General features: G+C 41.3%; 1 protein-coding gene across 1 annotated transcript in view; it reads right to left on the reverse strand.

Moving 5' to 3' along the window:
• Positions 1-17,519, reverse strand: part of fancd2 (FA complementation group D2) — a 98,835-nt gene that overhangs the window by 48,098 nt on the left and 33,218 nt on the right. The window contains exons 13-20 of the mRNA XM_043707668.1: positions 15,385-15,420; positions 14,452-14,598; positions 10,244-10,378; positions 8,149-8,280; positions 7,763-7,870; positions 7,453-7,562; positions 5,737-5,797; positions 1,101-1,220 (exon numbers count right to left, since the gene is read on the reverse strand). Coding sequence (XP_043563603.1) covers positions 1,101-1,220; positions 5,737-5,797; positions 7,453-7,562; positions 7,763-7,870; positions 8,149-8,280; positions 10,244-10,378; positions 14,452-14,598; positions 15,385-15,420 — 849 coding nt within the window. The remainder of the gene's footprint in view (positions 1-1,100; positions 1,221-5,736; positions 5,798-7,452; positions 7,563-7,762; positions 7,871-8,148; positions 8,281-10,243; positions 10,379-14,451; positions 14,599-15,384; positions 15,421-17,519) is intronic.

Here is a 17,519-nt window from a genome sequence, read left to right on the forward strand (position 1 = left end):
GTTTCTAGGGAGGAGAAAATTCAGTTATGAGGGCAGTTTGGAAAAAATGGGACTGTCTCCCTTGCAGAGAAAAATGTGGGGAGACTTGATGGAAATTTTTAACATCATGAGGGGCCTGGACAAAGCTGATCGGGAGAAACTGTTCCCACTCACGAAAAGATAGAGAACTGGAGGGCACAGTTTTGACGTGTTTTGCAAAGGAAGCAAATACATGATGAGAGAAAATAAATCACACAAGTAGTCCGAGTTTAGCATGCACTGCCTGGAGTGTGCTGGAAGCACTTTCAATTTAGCCATTCAAGAGGGTACTGGATGATTATTTAAATAGAAACAACATGCAGAATTGTGGGGAGAAGGCAAGAATTCAGCATTTAATCAAAATATCAAAGTCATACAGCCAGTGGACCAAAGAGTTCTTTTTGTATTGTAACAATTTTGTGATTCTGAGAGATTATAAAATATTTTAAGCAATTGCAAGCACATCTACAAATATATTTAATGACAATAAATATAGTGTGGCTAAGATGTAAAAATAATTTGCACTTAACCTCTGAAACAGACAACTAATTATTTAGCCTTAATTCAGTTCGTTGTGTATGAAATTCATGTTTGCACATTATAAAACAACAGATTAATCCAAAAGACTATGTATAACACAATTATATAAATGCAAACCATGTGGGCATGTGATCTGGAACACTGCAAGTTGTTCAGTCTTTGACAGGCTCAAGGACATCACTGCAGTGACAGAGTAGGAAACAAATGAAAGGAACAGCTACCAGTTTCCATGCATGTTGTGGTGGAGCTGTGACGTTGGTGCTCAAAACGCTCATGCTGCTGTTGCACTGTTACTTCTGATTATATAATCAACTTTTAGCCATTCAAGTTGTAGAGATGGTGCCTCGCAGGTGTGTACTGCAGAAACTCTTGTCATTTTCTAAATTTCGTTGTGCAAAATATTTTATTCTGTATTTCCAATCAGAAGCCAAATCAAAAACTTCAATCTATACAGACACAAAACCCTTGAATGAGAAACATAGATCTGATGTGATCAAGTATCCAGTAGTGAGCAATGAATGAATATATGTTAATAATGCTACCTGCACTTGTGGATCCAGGTTTCCTTTCTGCACCAAGTTAGCCAATTCATCATAGTAGAGAGCAGCAGCTTCTGGAGACTGCTCACTGCAGGTGCGTACCAACTCAAGCAGAGCAGTGGCCTTAACATACAGATTGTTTCAGAAATTAGTACAATGAAAAACCAAATTGGCCACCTTCTTGTTGATGTTGGAAAAAGACATTCAGAACAAATACAAGGTAAAGTAAAAACAAGAACATCACCATTAATTAGTTCTAGAGATGACATGCTGAAAAGAGTTGTAAAATACAACAGAAATACTCACAAAGTCAAAAAAAAATTCATATCTTTGTAATAATCTACTGTAAAGCTACAGTGCTATCTGAAAATAAAGTTGATGCGACTGACTTGCTAAACGTTTGATTGTGTGAGTAGCGTTTCCACCTCTGATTAAGAAGGTTGAGACTTAATTCAAATTGGAATAGACAGACAAGGCCTCAATCTAGGACTTGAGCATGTCATTTGAACGCTGTTGAGGGAGCATAACATGGTCAGAGATGGAGTCCTTCAGATGTAATGTTAAACCAAGGCCCTGTCCATCCGTTCCAATCATTTAGTGTCTACATAAATGTTGCATGAAAAAATGTTCATAGAAGCTTACACATCTTGCTCATTTGTCTCATTGTTTTATGTTCTAACAGCCAGCTGTAATCCATAAGTGACTATTTCGCTAGAAGTACATCCACCCTGGAGACAGAACACCCCGAGGCCCTGTTTATTGTAACTGGTGACTTCAATCAAGCCAATCTAAGGAAGGTATTGCCCAACTACCATCAGAACATTACCTGGCCCCACCAGGGGCCCAAACATTTTAGACCACTGCCACATCACTGTGGAAGATGCCTACCGCTCCATCCCCCACCCTCATTTTGGGAAATCTGACCACAATGCCATGCTTCTTCTCCCAGCTTACAGGCAAAAGCTCAAGCAGGAAAACCCCCACCCCCACACCCACCCCCACGCATACAGGTCTAGTGGTGTTCAGAGGAAGCAGAGGATAAACTCCGGTGCTGTCTGGAATTGGCAGATTAGGCCATGTTCAAACAGTCCACAGGTAGGAGAAAGCGAGGACTGCAGATACTGGGGATCAGAGCTTAAAAATGTATTGCTGGAAAAGCGCAGCAGGTCAGGCAGCATCAAAGGAGAAGGAGAATCGACGTTTCGGGCATAAGCCCTTCTTCAGGAATGAGGAGGGTGTGCCAAGCAGGCTAAAATAGAAGGTAGGGAGGAGGGACTTGGGGGAGGGGCATTGGGAATGCGATAGGTGGAAGGAGGTTAAGGTGAGGGTGATAGGTGGAGAGGGGGTGGGAGGGGAAGGTCGGGAAGAAGACTGCAGGTCAAGAAGGCGGTGCTGAGTCTGAGGGTTGGGACTGAGAAAAGGTGGGGGGAGGGGAAAATGGAAGCTGGAGAAATCTGCATTCATCCCTTTTGGTTGGAGGGTTCCTAGGCGGAAGATGAGTCGCTTTTCCTCCAGGCGTCGTGTTGCCATGGTCTGGCGATGGAGGCAGCCAAGGACCTGCATGTCCTTGGCGGAGTGGGAGGGGAAGTCAAAGTGTTCAGCCACGGGGCGGTTGGGTTGGTTGGTGCGGGTGTCCTAGAGGTGTTCTCTAAAACGTTCCGCAAGTAGGCGCCCTGTCTTCCCAATGTATAAGAGGCCACATCGGGTGCAGCGGATGCAGTAAATGATGTGTGTGGAGGTGCAGGAGGTGAATTTCTGATGGATATTGAAGGATCCCTTGGGGCCTTGGAGGGAAGTGAGGGGGGAGGCGGGATCCTAGGCCTCCATGGCAATACGAAGCCTGGATTAAGAGCGACTCATCTTCCGCCTAGGAACCCTCCAACCACAAGGGATGAATGCAGATTTCTCCAGCTTCCTCATTTCCCCTCCCCCACCTTTTCTCAGTCTCAACCTCAGACTCAGCACCGCCTTCTTGACCTGCAATCTTCTTCCCGACCTCTCCAGCCTATCACCCTCACCTTAACCTCCTTCCACCTATCGCATTCCCAATGCCCCTCCCCCAAGTCCCTCCTCCCTACCTTTTATCTTAGCCTGCTTGGCACACCCTCCTCATTCCTGAAGAAGGGCTTATGCCCGAAACGTCAATTCTCCTTCTCCTTTGATGTTGCCTGACCTGCTGCGCTTTTCGAGTCCACAGGTACCTTGGAAGAATATGCCATCACCGTCACAGACTTTAACAGCAAGTGCGTGGAGGACTGCATACTAAAGAAGTCAATCTGGGTGTTCCCCAACAGGAAACCCTCGAAGAATCAGGTCATACAGAACCTAATAAAAATCAGGCATGAGGCCTTCAGATCAGGTGACCCACACAAATATAAGAAATCCAAGAATGACCTTCGCAGACCCAGTAAGACAGCCAAGGACCAATAGTGATCCAAACCAGAGACCCAGCCAGACACTCGGCGACTATGGCAAGGACTGAATGACATCACAGGTTCTAAAAAGAGACAATGCAAGATAGCAGACAATAACACATCCCTCCCAGGTCATCTTAACACCTACTATACTTGCTTTGAGCAGAATTTCAGCAGAAAGGTAACACCTATTCTGACAGGTCCTCATGAACCTATCCCAACAGTCACTGCATGAGAGGTCAGATCGGTTTTCCTTTGTGTGAATCCAAGGAAAACAATGGGACCAGATGGAGTCCCAGGCCGGAGACTCAGAGCATGCACAGATCAACTGGCAGCAGTCTTCTTGGACACCTTTGACTTCTCCCTGCAGCAGGCCACTATTCCTGCCTATTTCAAAAAGGTCAACATCATCCCTGTACCTAAGAAGACTCATGCAGTATGTCTCAATGACTACCACCCAGTGGCCCTAACTTCGGTGGTCAGGAAGTGCTTTGAAAGGCTGGTCATGGCATTGATCAACTCCAGCTTCCCCACTACTCTTGAACCACTCTAATTTGCCTATCAGACAAACAGATCCACGTCAGACGACATGTCACTTGCCCTTCACTCCTCACCAAGAACACCTACATAAGAATCCTACTAATTGACTACAGTTCAGCCTTCAACACTATCATCCCATCGAGACTGATCTACTAAAAACGTAGTGATCTTGGACTAAGCTCCAATCTCTGCATCTGAATCCTCAGTTTCCTGACTCACAGGCCACAAACAGTGAAGATTGGGGACAATATATCATCCTCACTAGCACTCAATACTGGAGCTTCCCCCAGGGGTGCATACTCAGCCCCTTACTGTACTCACTCTATACTCATGACTGCATCACCAAATACCAGACTAGTACTATTTACAAGTTCGCTGATGACACCCTCATGATCGGTCGAATTTCAGATGGTGACAAAACAGATTACAGATGGGAGGTGGAAGACCTGGAAAAATGGTGCACTGAGAACAACCTAGCCCTCAATGCTGGCAAAACCAAGGAACTCATTATTGACTTTTGGCAGGATGTTACTCATGCAGCCCTACACATTAACAGCACAGAGGTGGAACAAGTGGAGAGTGTCAAGCTCCTGAGAGTGGTCATCCACAGCAAGCTTTCTTGGACTCTTCCTGTGGACGCACTAGTTACAAAGGCCCAACACCGTCTCTTCTTCCTCAGGCAGGCGAGGAAATTTGGCATGACAGCCTTGCCAACTTTTATAGGTGCACCATCGAGATCCTTCTGTCTGGATATATCACTACCTATACCATACAGAGATTGGTGAACTCGGCCTGGACAATCACAAAGGCCAATCTCCCATCCATAGAATCCATCTACCAGGCCCGCTGTCAAGGAAAGGCCGCCAGCATTCTCAAAAATCCATCCCAGCCTGGCAATGTTCTTCTACAACCTCTCCCATTGAGGAGAAGGTAGAGAAGCCTGAACACATATGCCAGCCGGTTTTGGAACAATTTCTGTTGTGCAAGTACTGAATGGACTCAAACTGTTAACATTCGCCTGTACCTGTGTTTTTGTTTTTGCTGCTGTTTACCTATTATTTATTTAGTTATGCTACTTAACTCTGTGATCTGCCTATATTGATCGCAAGACAAAGCTTTTCACTGTGCCTCGGTACACATGACAATAAATTCAATTCAATTCATCCAGGTGTTTCTGACTTGGAACTAGGATGCATTATAAATGTAAGTTCTTTCTTCTTTCTAAGTCAGCTGTGCAATTTTTGACATCTCAGTGTCAGAAAGGGCCATAATAAAATTGCTAAAATACACTATAATGCATAATGTTAAAAGGTAAGCATTTCATTGATTTTGTTCACCAAGAAACCTGATGTTTTTCCACAGCATACCTCCTTGACCCTTCTTTCAATGCAGCCTTTAAAAGCTTAAAATGAAATGATAAATGCCTTTGAATCTACAGTTTTTTGGATCTTTTCAGAAGCAACAGCAACAAATGCTCATTACAAACAACAATGTTGTAAATAAGTGAAAAATGTGGATTTGATTTTATCTGACTTCTCACTACAAGTCAAGTGATTTGGACTGGTTAGACATATCAAGTATCAGATGACTATGCATGGTAAAGCTACCAATGTTTTCAGTCAAGCAATGTTTTACAACTTCAGAGAACAGGAGAAAGTAAAAGCTAAGTTACAAATAAGGCATACTTGTCTGAAGGATTCTTTACTCATGGATGCCAAGTCTGACGATGAGGGTTCAAGTTTACTTCTGAAAAAGAAGCATCGTAATTTATATACTGCACATGGACTTAAACCTAACTACATGAATAACAGTATTAAACAATGTTCTGAAATTCCACACAGAATCTACTTGTGGTTGGTTCATGGTATAAAAATCCATTCTGAGCTTTACAACAGTTGGTACAACATAATTATACATGATTGTTACTGTTCACTGCACATCAAAGCTACAAAATTAAAGTTTGTGAACAAAAAAACTATGTATCTTTCATTACTGACGTTGATGTCTTTACATCAGTCCTGAGTCGAAAGGAAGTCACAAACACCCTGACAAGTGATGAAACTAACAGTGGTGTTTCTCTATGAATGGCACTATTCATATCAGTTGTGCTCACACATAAGCCAAAACAAATATGTTGCATTTCCACATTATTTGCAAATTCTGTCCAAGTTGAAAAACTAAAGTAACTTACATTTATATACCATCTTACATTCAAAAGCACTTCACAACTTTACACCTCCAGACACCAGCAAAGTAGGCAGCGTTCGGGCTCCTGGGCCCATCCACTTCAGCTGGTTGCTTCCTCCTTCTTTCCTTTCCATTTTTCTCCTCTTCCATCTTCTTCCTGTCAGCGGTAGCGGAGGCGGTGGCATCTCAGAGGGGAGCGGCAAGAGCAGGACTCTTGGAGAGGCGGCCGCCTGGCCTGGTAGCAGACCCAGGGACTCCTGACTGTGGTGGGCCCAAAACCAGGACTCCTGGTTATCGGCGTGATGGTGGCAGCAGTTCCTGGTTACAGTAGGTCCAGAGCCAGGGTCTCCTGCTGTTGGTGAGGTGACAGCGGAGCTGGGGGCTCCTGGTTGCAGAGCGATAAGGACCAGGCACCAACAGGCCCACTGTGGGGTGGGCCCAGCGACGAAGAGATGGCACCTGAAGAGTGGCAGCTCTAACATTGGTGGATCCAGCAGGTAGCGGCACAGGTGTCACTGGTCAGCTGGCTCAGGGTTCAGGTCTCCTGGTGGAGGCAGCAGGGCGAAGATGAACATTGCTTCAGCTTTGTCTTTTTATTCTTGAAGTATTTGGATTGTGGTGACAGTTAATGCTTTTCCTTGTATTTTACCATGTTGTTCAAAGTAGAACACAAGTGACAATAAAGCATCATTTATTCATACATTCACACCCGATGAAATACTTTTGAAGCTTTAATCCAAGACATGCAACAGAAATTTGTGCACATAAAGTCCGACAAATAATAATAATAATAATAATGAGGTAATGACACAATTGCCTGCTTTAGTGATATTGGTTAAGGGGTAAATGTTAGGAGCACTCCCATTCTCCTCTACAAAAGAGCACTTTGGGGTCTTTTATATTCACGGAGAGCAAATAGAACCTTGATGCAAGGTTTTGTGTGAAAGAGTGTATCTGTGCTCAACGTTCCAGACTGGAAATGGAAACCAGAACATTCTGACTATTTGATCCATGACTGACAAAGGATCACAAAGTTTTTGAGGCACTCTGTTATCTTAGCTAAGGAAGGTGTGCTGCAAAGAAATACTCCTTTGGAGGTTTATTCCTGCAAGAGTTAGTAATAATAAAAGAGATATATGTTCACACTTTCATAAGCCTTGCTAACGCTTTTGGCCCCAGTCATTAAACATTCTTTGACATGTGTGTTATCATACCTGTCATAAGCCATGCATCCCACCATCATGACTGCCCCAATGATTCCAATTCGCTTGTATTTGGATATTGTACTAGACAGCTGCTTCCTAATTACAATGTGCATGTCATCCTGCGGAATTAGGACAGGCAATTATTAACATTCCCACTAGATAACATTAAACATAACTGCAGGGACTAGTTCTTGCAGGGAAAAGAAAAAAATAATTATAATGCAAACACATTTTAATCATAGCATCCATCCAACATGTAGAGAAGGCAAGACAAGAGAAACCAAAGAGTCTTCTGAGGTTTTCAAATTCTCTCCCTTACCTGAATGTGGCTGCCCTCCTGCCCTCTGCTAAAAGCCAATGTGCTCAAGACAAAAAACAGCTTCCTTATCTGTTGGGGAGACAAGCTGTCCATGTAGTCCAAGATACCCTGTATATTTTTTAAAATGTAATGATAGAATAAAAACCGAGGGTTACTGTGAAAAGAAAGAACTGGGTTTTGCTACATGCCACTGAGAAAGATAGAAGTAAATTGTAAACTAACTGGTGAGAGACATAATGGTATTGTTTCTTTGTATAGCATGTGATACTGGTGTACTGAGAACAGAATATTTTCTAGTTATACCACATTCTTAAACACTAACAGCTTCACTCGAAAATAAAATGCAAAACAAAATTGCTTCTCGACTCAGACTTTATTCAACCTACCTTCACAAATATAGCATAGACAGCCATTGTAGACGAATTCTGGGAAACCAGGTCTGTAAGCACATCAAGTGAGACATCCACCTCTGTAGTGAAACCACTACAAACATGGGTCACCAGCGCACCAACAACTTCCTGTACAGATACAGATAATCAAAACTCTCTTTGGATTTAACTAAGTGGACTAACTTGAACATCAAATGTGCAAAATAATGAGCAATTTAAAATATTCCGATTCTTCACACATTAATACTTTAGGAACATAGTGTTAAAAATTCTTCACAGTTCACACTTCTTAAAGTGCATTAGGTTACTGATTTCTTAATTTGTCAAAGAACTCTAAAATCTGGAATGGGTGCACCAAGAAACGTTGCTCCAGCGAGATGTTGGAGTTGAGATGAGTAAGAGACATAATGTGAACAAATGAGATCCTTGAAGAGTCTTGACAGGATGTATGTGGAAAGAATGGTTTGTTTTGCAGAAGAGTCTGGGACTAGAGGTCACCCATTTAAAACAGAGATAAGAAAATGTAACAGTAAAATTTATTATTATCTATATGGTGAAAAATTGCAGCATGCTGTTGTGCACAGTGACCTGCATGCCCCTGTGCATGAATCACAAAATGTTGGTTTGCAGGTGCAGCAGGTAATTAAGAAGGCAAATGGGATATTGTCCCTCATTGCAAGAGGGATGGAATTTAAAAAAGAGAGGTTATGCTGCAACTGTATAGGGTGTTGGTGAGGCTACAACTGGAGTACTATGTACAGTTTTGGTCTCCTTACTTGAGAAAGGATGTACTGGCACTGGAGGGGGTGCCGGGGAGATTCGCTACGTTGATTCCTGAGTTGAGAGAGCTGGCTTATGAGGAGAGATTGAGTAGACAGACTATAATCATTGGAATTTTGAAAAATGAGGGGTGATCTTATGGAAACATATAAAATTATGAAGGAAATGGATAGGATAGAAGCAGGGAGATTGTTTCCACTGGCTGATGAAACTAGAACTAGAGACACAGCCTCAAAATAAGGGGGAGCAGATTTAGGACAGAGTTGAGGAGGAACTTGTTCACCCAAAGGGTTGTAAATCTGTAGAATTCCTTGTCTTGTGAAGCAGTTGAGGCTACCTCGTTTGAAGGTGAAAAAGCTAAGATTTTTGAACAGTAAAACAATTAAAGGTTATGGTGAGCAGGCGAGTAAGTGGAGCTAAGTCCACAAAAAGATTATTGAATGGCACAACAGGCTCAAGGGGCCAAATGGCCTGCCCCACCTTCTATTCCTAATGTTCTTTGCTCACAGTAAGCTGTGTCTCTTTGGAAATCTCTTCCTATAAAGGTAATGGAAGCACAGTCCTTGAATATTTTTATGACAGCAGTAGATAGATTTTTGAAATGCAAGGTGGTGAAAGGTTTTATGGGTAGGAAGGGATATGGATTTGTGGCTACTATCAGATCAGTCATGATCTTGTTCAAAGACAGAGTTAACCTGAGGGACGGAGTGGCCTACCTGATCCTGCTTCTATTCATGTGTGCATTGAACAACACCAGACTTCGAGCCAATGACCTGACAGCCACCAACAAGCATCATAAAATTAGAATGCCAGCAGAAAAACAAAGGTACCTCCAACTTGCTTTAGTTTTTCAACTTTTAATTTTTACAGTGTGGATACTATAACATTAGATTCCCTTTGCACTATAACTTAATCTGATCAAGGAATTAATTTGATCAAGGATCAAGAGACTATAGGAAAGGGAATATATTAATGTGTACTTTGGCCAGCAATCAATGATAGTATAAGCAAGACTTCAAAAGACAGATGTTCAGTATGAACCTATGAAATGTTCTCAGCACAACAGAAGAGCCATTTTAAAATACAGGCCATTGATTTTCATTGACAAGCAAAATCATATCTCTGGATGTGATTAAGGTCAGATTTTGGTCATGATACTTCTTACAGACAAACTGTCTACTCATAGCTTAGGTTCATATATAATAAATAGTCACTCAATTGTGAAGTCAGAAAATGCCCAATGAAACTCCATCCCAGAAAAAGTTAGCTCCCCGCAAGAGTAAGAAGCAACACACAGAAACCTTTCTCTTACCTGCTGACAGTAGGAATCAAACATCATAAATGCATGCTTATACATTTGACTGCCAAATGACACCACAGTTACATCTGAGGATCTCAACAAGGTCTGGGCCAAGGACAGCACAGAGGGAAAGTACTCACGGACAACCTGGAAAGAAATAGTGGAATGTTTAGCAAAGAAAAGGGCTATTTCTGACTATAAGGAACAAACTTGACAAAATAACAGTGTACACTGCAATATGCTATATACAGAGCTTTAACTGAACCTATTGCCTGAATCACTGACAGCTTGCAAAGTTGGTATCATGATTCAATTACAAAGAATCATGATCCCACAGGTAGTTGGCCTTGCACTATGGTAGCACAATTAATGTTGACCTGTAGGAGTGGAAAGAAACTTGCCAAATTTTGCAACAACCAGGAAAGGAATCATATTTCTTTCGGCTGCCTGCCAAATCTTTGCCAGAATTAGTGGCATGGTGGCTCAGTGGTTAGCCCTGCTGCCTCACAGTGCCAGGAACCTGGGTTCAGGTGTGGCCTTGGCTGACTGTGTGAAGTTTACATGTTCTTGCTATGTCTGCGTGTATTTCCTCAGGTGTTCTGGTTTCCTCCCACAATTCAAACATGTGCAGGTTGGGTGGATTGGCCTTGTCAAATGTGGGGTGAGAGGAGAGGAGCCTGGCTATGGATGGGATGCACTTCGGAGGATTGATAGGGCAAAATGCTTATGGTGAAATGCTGAAATGCTTAGCTGAGCATCCACACTGAGACAATTACAAATTGAGTTGATCATATAGCCAAATGGCCTAACAGTCACTTAATAAAACAAATCTTCGCTGGAGCACTTGGATTTGGCTGCTCTCTAATCACGTCAAAGGAAATGCTACAAGGAAACTGAAGCCTTCACGGGAAGTTCGAAGATCAATTTGAAGTTCTAGGAGTGGACAGGATTGCTGCATCTTTCAATGGCGCTTACAGCACAGAAGAATGTCATAGAGATGACTTGGCCCATTGTGTCCAGGTCAGTCAACAAAAATCTGACAATATTAATCCTATTTTGCAGCTTTCAGGCCTATAGCCCTGGAGACTTAAATCCTATGAGTTTCTACCTCAACCATTCTTTCAAGCTCTCACCACCCTACCCTCAACCTTTTACCTTAAATTGATGTGATTGACCCCTCTTCTAAGGCAAAGTGAGTCTGCCAGTTACCCGATCAAGGCTTCTCATAATCTTGTGCACTTCTATGAGGTTCCCTTGTCAACCTTGACTGCTCAAAGGAAAATAAGCCCAGCTTATGCAATCTTTCTTCACAGCTCAGACCCTCCAGTCCATACAACATCCTGGCAAATCTCATCTCCATCCTGTCTTACACAATCACATCCTTCATTTAATATGGTGACCAGAACTGCACACAACACTTCAGTTGTGGCCCACACCTGATGCAATCAATTCTGTGATATCCTGTCCTATCTGGTTTAACCTTAGCAATCATTTACACAGTCATTGGAATCCAACCAAACACCTCAGAAGATTAACATGGTTATCTTCTGCTCAAAGGACGAGCAAAGATATGTTCTTATTTAATTAGGTTTTCAGAAGGATAAAATTAACAACTGCCACCGAAAATCCTCTAGAGTCATTAACAATTAATACTGATACATTGAGCCAGAATATTAAAAACATAATAGTTACACTCTTCGGTTTATTTCAAAAGCAAAAGGAAAATTGCCTAATATAAATAAACTTGAAGAGTATAAAACATCAGCATACTGGGAACCCCTGATGAAATGGGCAGTAACTGGAGACAAAAGGGAGAAAACTTGTCAAAGAGAAAAATATAAAACAGGAAAAGGATGACAGATAGATAATTTTGGAGTGAGTGAGCAGAGAAGACTGGCTAAAATGATGAAAATTTATGTAGAAGGAATTATGCCCCAGTATTCATCATACCCAAAACCTGACTACACTTCAGCAGGCAAAATAAAACTGTTTTGTGAATGGGTCAAGCTGATGGAAAAATAGCTAAGGGTTTGAGATATAAGAATAGACTGGAAAGCTGGGACACTTTTCACTGCAGTGTAGGAAGTTGAGGGTTCACCTTATAGAGGCTTATAAAATCATAAGGGGCTTGTTGTTATGAAGTTGAAGGCATGTACTGTACCTTTAAAGAGAGAGAAAATGTTGTTCTGAACTAAGAGGTTATAAGCACCTGAGTATCTGACTAGATGGTAGTCCCAGAGTATACTGGAAAAATTGAAAAAAAGAGTAACATTTGGCTGTGAAATGGATACCTGAGGTTTGATTGCTGTTGTGACAACAATTCGAATTTAACCAGTTTAAATTATGCCCCAGGATTCTAAAACCTAATCGAGTTTGAATTTATTGTTTTGCCAACATCGAACCAGTGGGGGGAGGAGTATAAAATGTGGACATTTTGAAAATTGGTCAGAGAGCAACTGTCATAGAGAGAGAAACTCATGAAGAGCTAATTGCCCATCTAACATCTTGCTCTGAAAGAAATTAGAAAATACTCTCCATCAAAAGGTACCTTTTCATATGAAACATACTCACAGTAAAAAGAAAGACGATGACCCAGAGAAATCAGCAACAGGAAGAGTGAAGCGACTGTGTGGTTTTGAAATTAAATTGATGTAATTTTAACAAGTGTCTAACTGGAACAGCATATTATTATAGAGTTGGAGGCAGATCGTAAGTAGTTAAGAGAAAGAGGGGCTTAGAGTTGTGAATAGTTGTTGTTTTATGTTCACTTTTAGAGTTAAAAAATAAATTGATGTTATTTTCTTTAAATAGTGGAATTTGGGAGTTCTGTCACTCATATTTTAATAAATTACAAGGTAAGGTAAGCTTTTCTGGGTGCTTGGTTTAAGTAACAGAGGGGTTTACCTCTGTCGTAACAATAGATAAGGTGAATGACAAGGGTCTTTTTCATAGGCTGGGGTATTTCAAGACTAGGGAACTTATTTTTATGGTGAGAGGAGAAAGATTTAAAAAGGATATAAGGGACAACTTTTTTTTAAACAGAGGGTGGTTCATGCGTGGAATGAACTGCCAGAGAAAGCAGTGGAGGCAGGTACTGTTACAACATTTAAAAGACATTTGGATAAGTTCGTGAATAGGAATGATTTGGCGGGATATGGGCCAAATGCAGGCAGGTGGGACTAGTTTAGTTTGGGAAAATGTCGGCATGGACTCTTTGGACTGAAGTGTATGTTTACAAGCTCTATGACTATGACTCAAAGCAAACTGCTGCATATTCTGGAGATGTGGAATAAAGACAAAGTGCTGAAGAAACTCAGCATCGGTGAACAGGGAAACAGTTAAAATTTTGAGTCCAAGGTCTCTTTTGTTAGAAGAGAAGAGAGATGGGATAGCAGTGAGTTATGTTGTTGAAAGGGGGAAGGGCAGGTGAAACAGAAGGGCAGGTATGGGAAACGTTAAGGGAGATTGGAGACGAAAGGCATTGTAAATCAAAAGATAAAGACAGCAGTAATGGTTGTAGAGAAAAAAAACACAACATACTGATATTGGGTGGGAGACAAAGAAACGTCAGGTTGGAAGTCAGAATTCAGCACTGGGTGCAGGGGGCTGTAAAATGCCTAAACCAAAAATGAGGTGTTGTTCCTCAATTTTGCAACACTGTACCAGGAACACTGTAGCGGGCTAGGGCAGAAATAAGAACCTGACAACAAAATGGTGCATTAAAACGGTAATCCACCGAAGACTGGAGTTACACTTGATAACTGAATGTATGGCGAAGCAATTATCTTGATTGCATTTGGTCTCTTTGACTGAGAGGAGACCACATTGTGAGCTGTGGATGTAGTAGATTGAAAGTAGTACAAGCCAATCACCATTTCGCATAGGAGGAGTGTTTGAGGCCTTGGACAGTGAGGAGGGAGGAGTTAAAGGGGCAAATACTACTACCCTGTGATTCCATGGGAAGGTGTCATGAAGTGGAACGTGGATGAAGTATTGGGAGTAATAGAGGAATGTAGCAGGATGCTGCAGTGGTATTGGTCTCTGTGGAATGCTGACAGGACAGGGGAAAATGTGTTCAGTGGTGGCACAATGCTGGAAATTGCAGAAAATTTGAGAGTTTGGTGTAGCTTAAACATAATCCTCTTTGCAATGGTAAATTTCAGCACAAGGTTTCATAACTTAAAAGTATAAAATAACCTCAGTTAGTTAGTGATACTAACCACAACATGACTTCTGAATGCAATCTGCAAAAGCTGATCCCCAATATGGCCAAGACGAACTTTGCTACGTAACAGTTTCTCCACTTGTTTCTTGATATTGTTTGTACTGGTTGTGTGGAGGATTAGAAGAACCAATAGATCTATAACCTTCAAAAGGAATCAAAAATATTACAATATGTCAACAGCTCAATATCATCAACAGCAAGAGTGGGAGAACTCTGTATCCCTTCCATCCACTACAGCAAAAAACTTTTCACTGAAGAAGCATTTACTAACTACAAGAATAAGTTATTTTGCAACCCAAGCCTGGAAGTACAGCAATTCTTACCAGTAGAAGGAAGAGGAAGAATTGAGTTATTAACAAAAGAATTAGCGGCGAGTTAAGGAGAAGATTATATACACAGAGAACTGTGATCTAGAATACACCGAGAAAGTGGAAGAAGATTCGATAATAATTTGCAAAATGGAATTGAATAAGAATTGTGAGGGGTGAGAAATTGCAGAGTTATAAAGAAATAGTGGAGGGAATGCGAGTAAATAAATCACTCTGGTTATAAATAATCAGAACAAGTTGGCAAATGGGCCATCATCCTTCCCAATACTGGAGATACAGTTTTAATTTTGGTTCTCCCATTCCTAGATCAAGATTGGGTACTGAATAAATGCTTTGTCAGAATATTAAATTCTGTTAACCTTCCATCACTTTTTAAAATGGGCAAAGCCAATAGCACTCTCTTATTTATTATCTCAGTTAGAGATGAAACAAAGACCCCTGTTGACTGCACTGGACAGATTAAAACTGGACAGTTAATACAACTAGTTCACTGGCACCACATTTCAAAATATGACAGAGTTGCCTCAATGTTTTCTTCTTGAAATGAGGAAATCTTGCAACAATCACAAGAAACATGGATAGCAAAGGGAATTAGTTACCTTGTGCCCGGCAGCAGAATCGACCACTTCAATAGCCTGGAACAGGAAAGAGTATTGTTCTTTATGTTTTCTTTCACATCAATATCTAAGGTACAAGTATTATACCCCAGAGAATTTACCACATAATCTAGGTTTACACCACAGTGCTGAGGGAGTACTGTACTGTCTGAGGGGCCATCTTTGAGGTGAGGTCCTGTCTGTTCACTTTCAAGGGTACAATTGAGCACTTGCCAATATGTGAAGAAACTCAAGGGAGTTCTATCACTGTCCTGGTCAAAATTTATGCTTGAACCAACATCACCAAAACAGATGATCTTGTCATGTTCACATTACCATTGGAGGAGTTTAGCATTGCACAATTTGGCTGCCAAGCTTTCCACATAACTGTAATTACACACGAAATATACTTTATTGTAAATTGTTTTTGGGTGCTCTGAGGTCATAAAACATGCTACATAAATGCAAGTCTCAGAAGAATAAAATAATACATTCTGGCAAAAGGGATGCGGAAACACAATATGGACTTAATGGTACAGTTCTGAAAAGGATACAGGAACCTGTTAATGCACATGCATACATATTTGAAGATGGCAGGATAAATTAAGTGGTTAGCAAAATGTATGGGATTTTGGGCTTTATAAATGGAGGTATTCAGTACTAAATAAAAACCAAAAGAACTGCAGATGCTGTAAATCAGAAGCAAACACAGAGGTTGCAGGAAAAGCTCAGCAGGTCTGGCAGAATCTGTGAAGAGAAATCAGAGTTAACGTTTCAGGTGACCCTTCCTCTATTAACTCTGATTTCTCTTCACAAATCCTGCCAGGCATGCTGAGCTTGTCCAGCAACTTCTGCTTTTGCATTCAGTGCTAAAGCAGGAAAAAAAATCTTCCTTTCAAATGTGCCTTGAAAGATGGTATGATACTCAGCTGTGAAGGACTCTCAAGTTCCAAATTTAATCCCAGTACATCCACAGTTATCTTAAACCAATTGGAGTAGTGCTTTGGGAGCTATAATTGGCTTCATCACATGGCTTATCGGAACAGACGTAAAAATTAGTTACGGTTGTGCTGATGATGATCACACTCATAGAACATTACAGCACAGTACAGGCCCTTCGGCCCTCGATGTTGCACCGACCTGTCATACCAATCTGAAGCCCATCTAACCTACACTATTCCATGTACATCCATATGCTTGTCCAATGATGACTTAAATGTACTTAAAGTTGGCGAATCTACTACCGTTGCAGGCAAAGCATTCCATACCCTTACTATTCTCTGAGTAAAGAAACTACCTCTGACATCTGTTCTATATCTATCACCCCTCAATTTAAAGCTATGCCCCCTCGTGCTCGCTGTCACCATATTTGAAAAAAGGCTCTCCCTGTCCACCCTATCTAACCCTCTGATTATCTTATATGTCTCTATTAAGTCACCTCTCAACCTTCTTCTCTCCAACAAAAACAGCCTCAAGTCCCTCAGCCTTTTCTCGTAAGACCTTCCCTCCATACCAGCAACACCCTAGTAAATCTCCTCTGCACCCTTTCCAAAGCTTCCACATCCTCCTTATAATGTGGTGACCAGAACTGTACACAAGCTTCCACATCCTTCTTATAATGCGGCGACCAGAATTGTACACATTTCATTCCGAAATGTGATGCACTTGCATGGATGCCGGTTGAGCACAGCACAAAGTTTGGCTATGTTTCCCTCTACTTTTTATTATCCTAAGAGTATTCATGATTCGAGTTCAGATGTAAAGAGTTGAGACTTGGCCCAAGAACACTGGAAGAATGCTGACATCCTTGCAATTGTGCCCAAGAAAGTATCAGTGACTTCTATGAGGAATGTGAGCTAATTAGAAACAACGAAATTAAGAAAAAGACCTCTCATTTCTACTGTTTATTTTCTTTTTTTTAGATTTCACTAATGCAGTAAGAGTATTTCGATCCAGTAACCAGTGTCTGAGACACCATATTCAGTAAATATTAAATATGCTGCAGAAATGTGTGTATTCAAGAGTAAGCATAGCTTTATTTTGTGCTTGAGATGTCTTCCCAAAAAAAAGCAAGCCATATTTCACAGAATCACAGAAGTGTTATGGCTCAGAAGAGACCATTTTGCCTGTCATGCCTG

The sequence above is a fragment of the Chiloscyllium plagiosum genome, chromosome 18, assembly GCF_004010195.1.
Source record: "Chiloscyllium plagiosum isolate BGI_BamShark_2017 chromosome 18, ASM401019v2, whole genome shotgun sequence".
In the NCBI taxonomy this organism is placed as follows: domain Eukaryota; kingdom Metazoa; phylum Chordata; class Chondrichthyes; order Orectolobiformes; family Hemiscylliidae; genus Chiloscyllium; species Chiloscyllium plagiosum.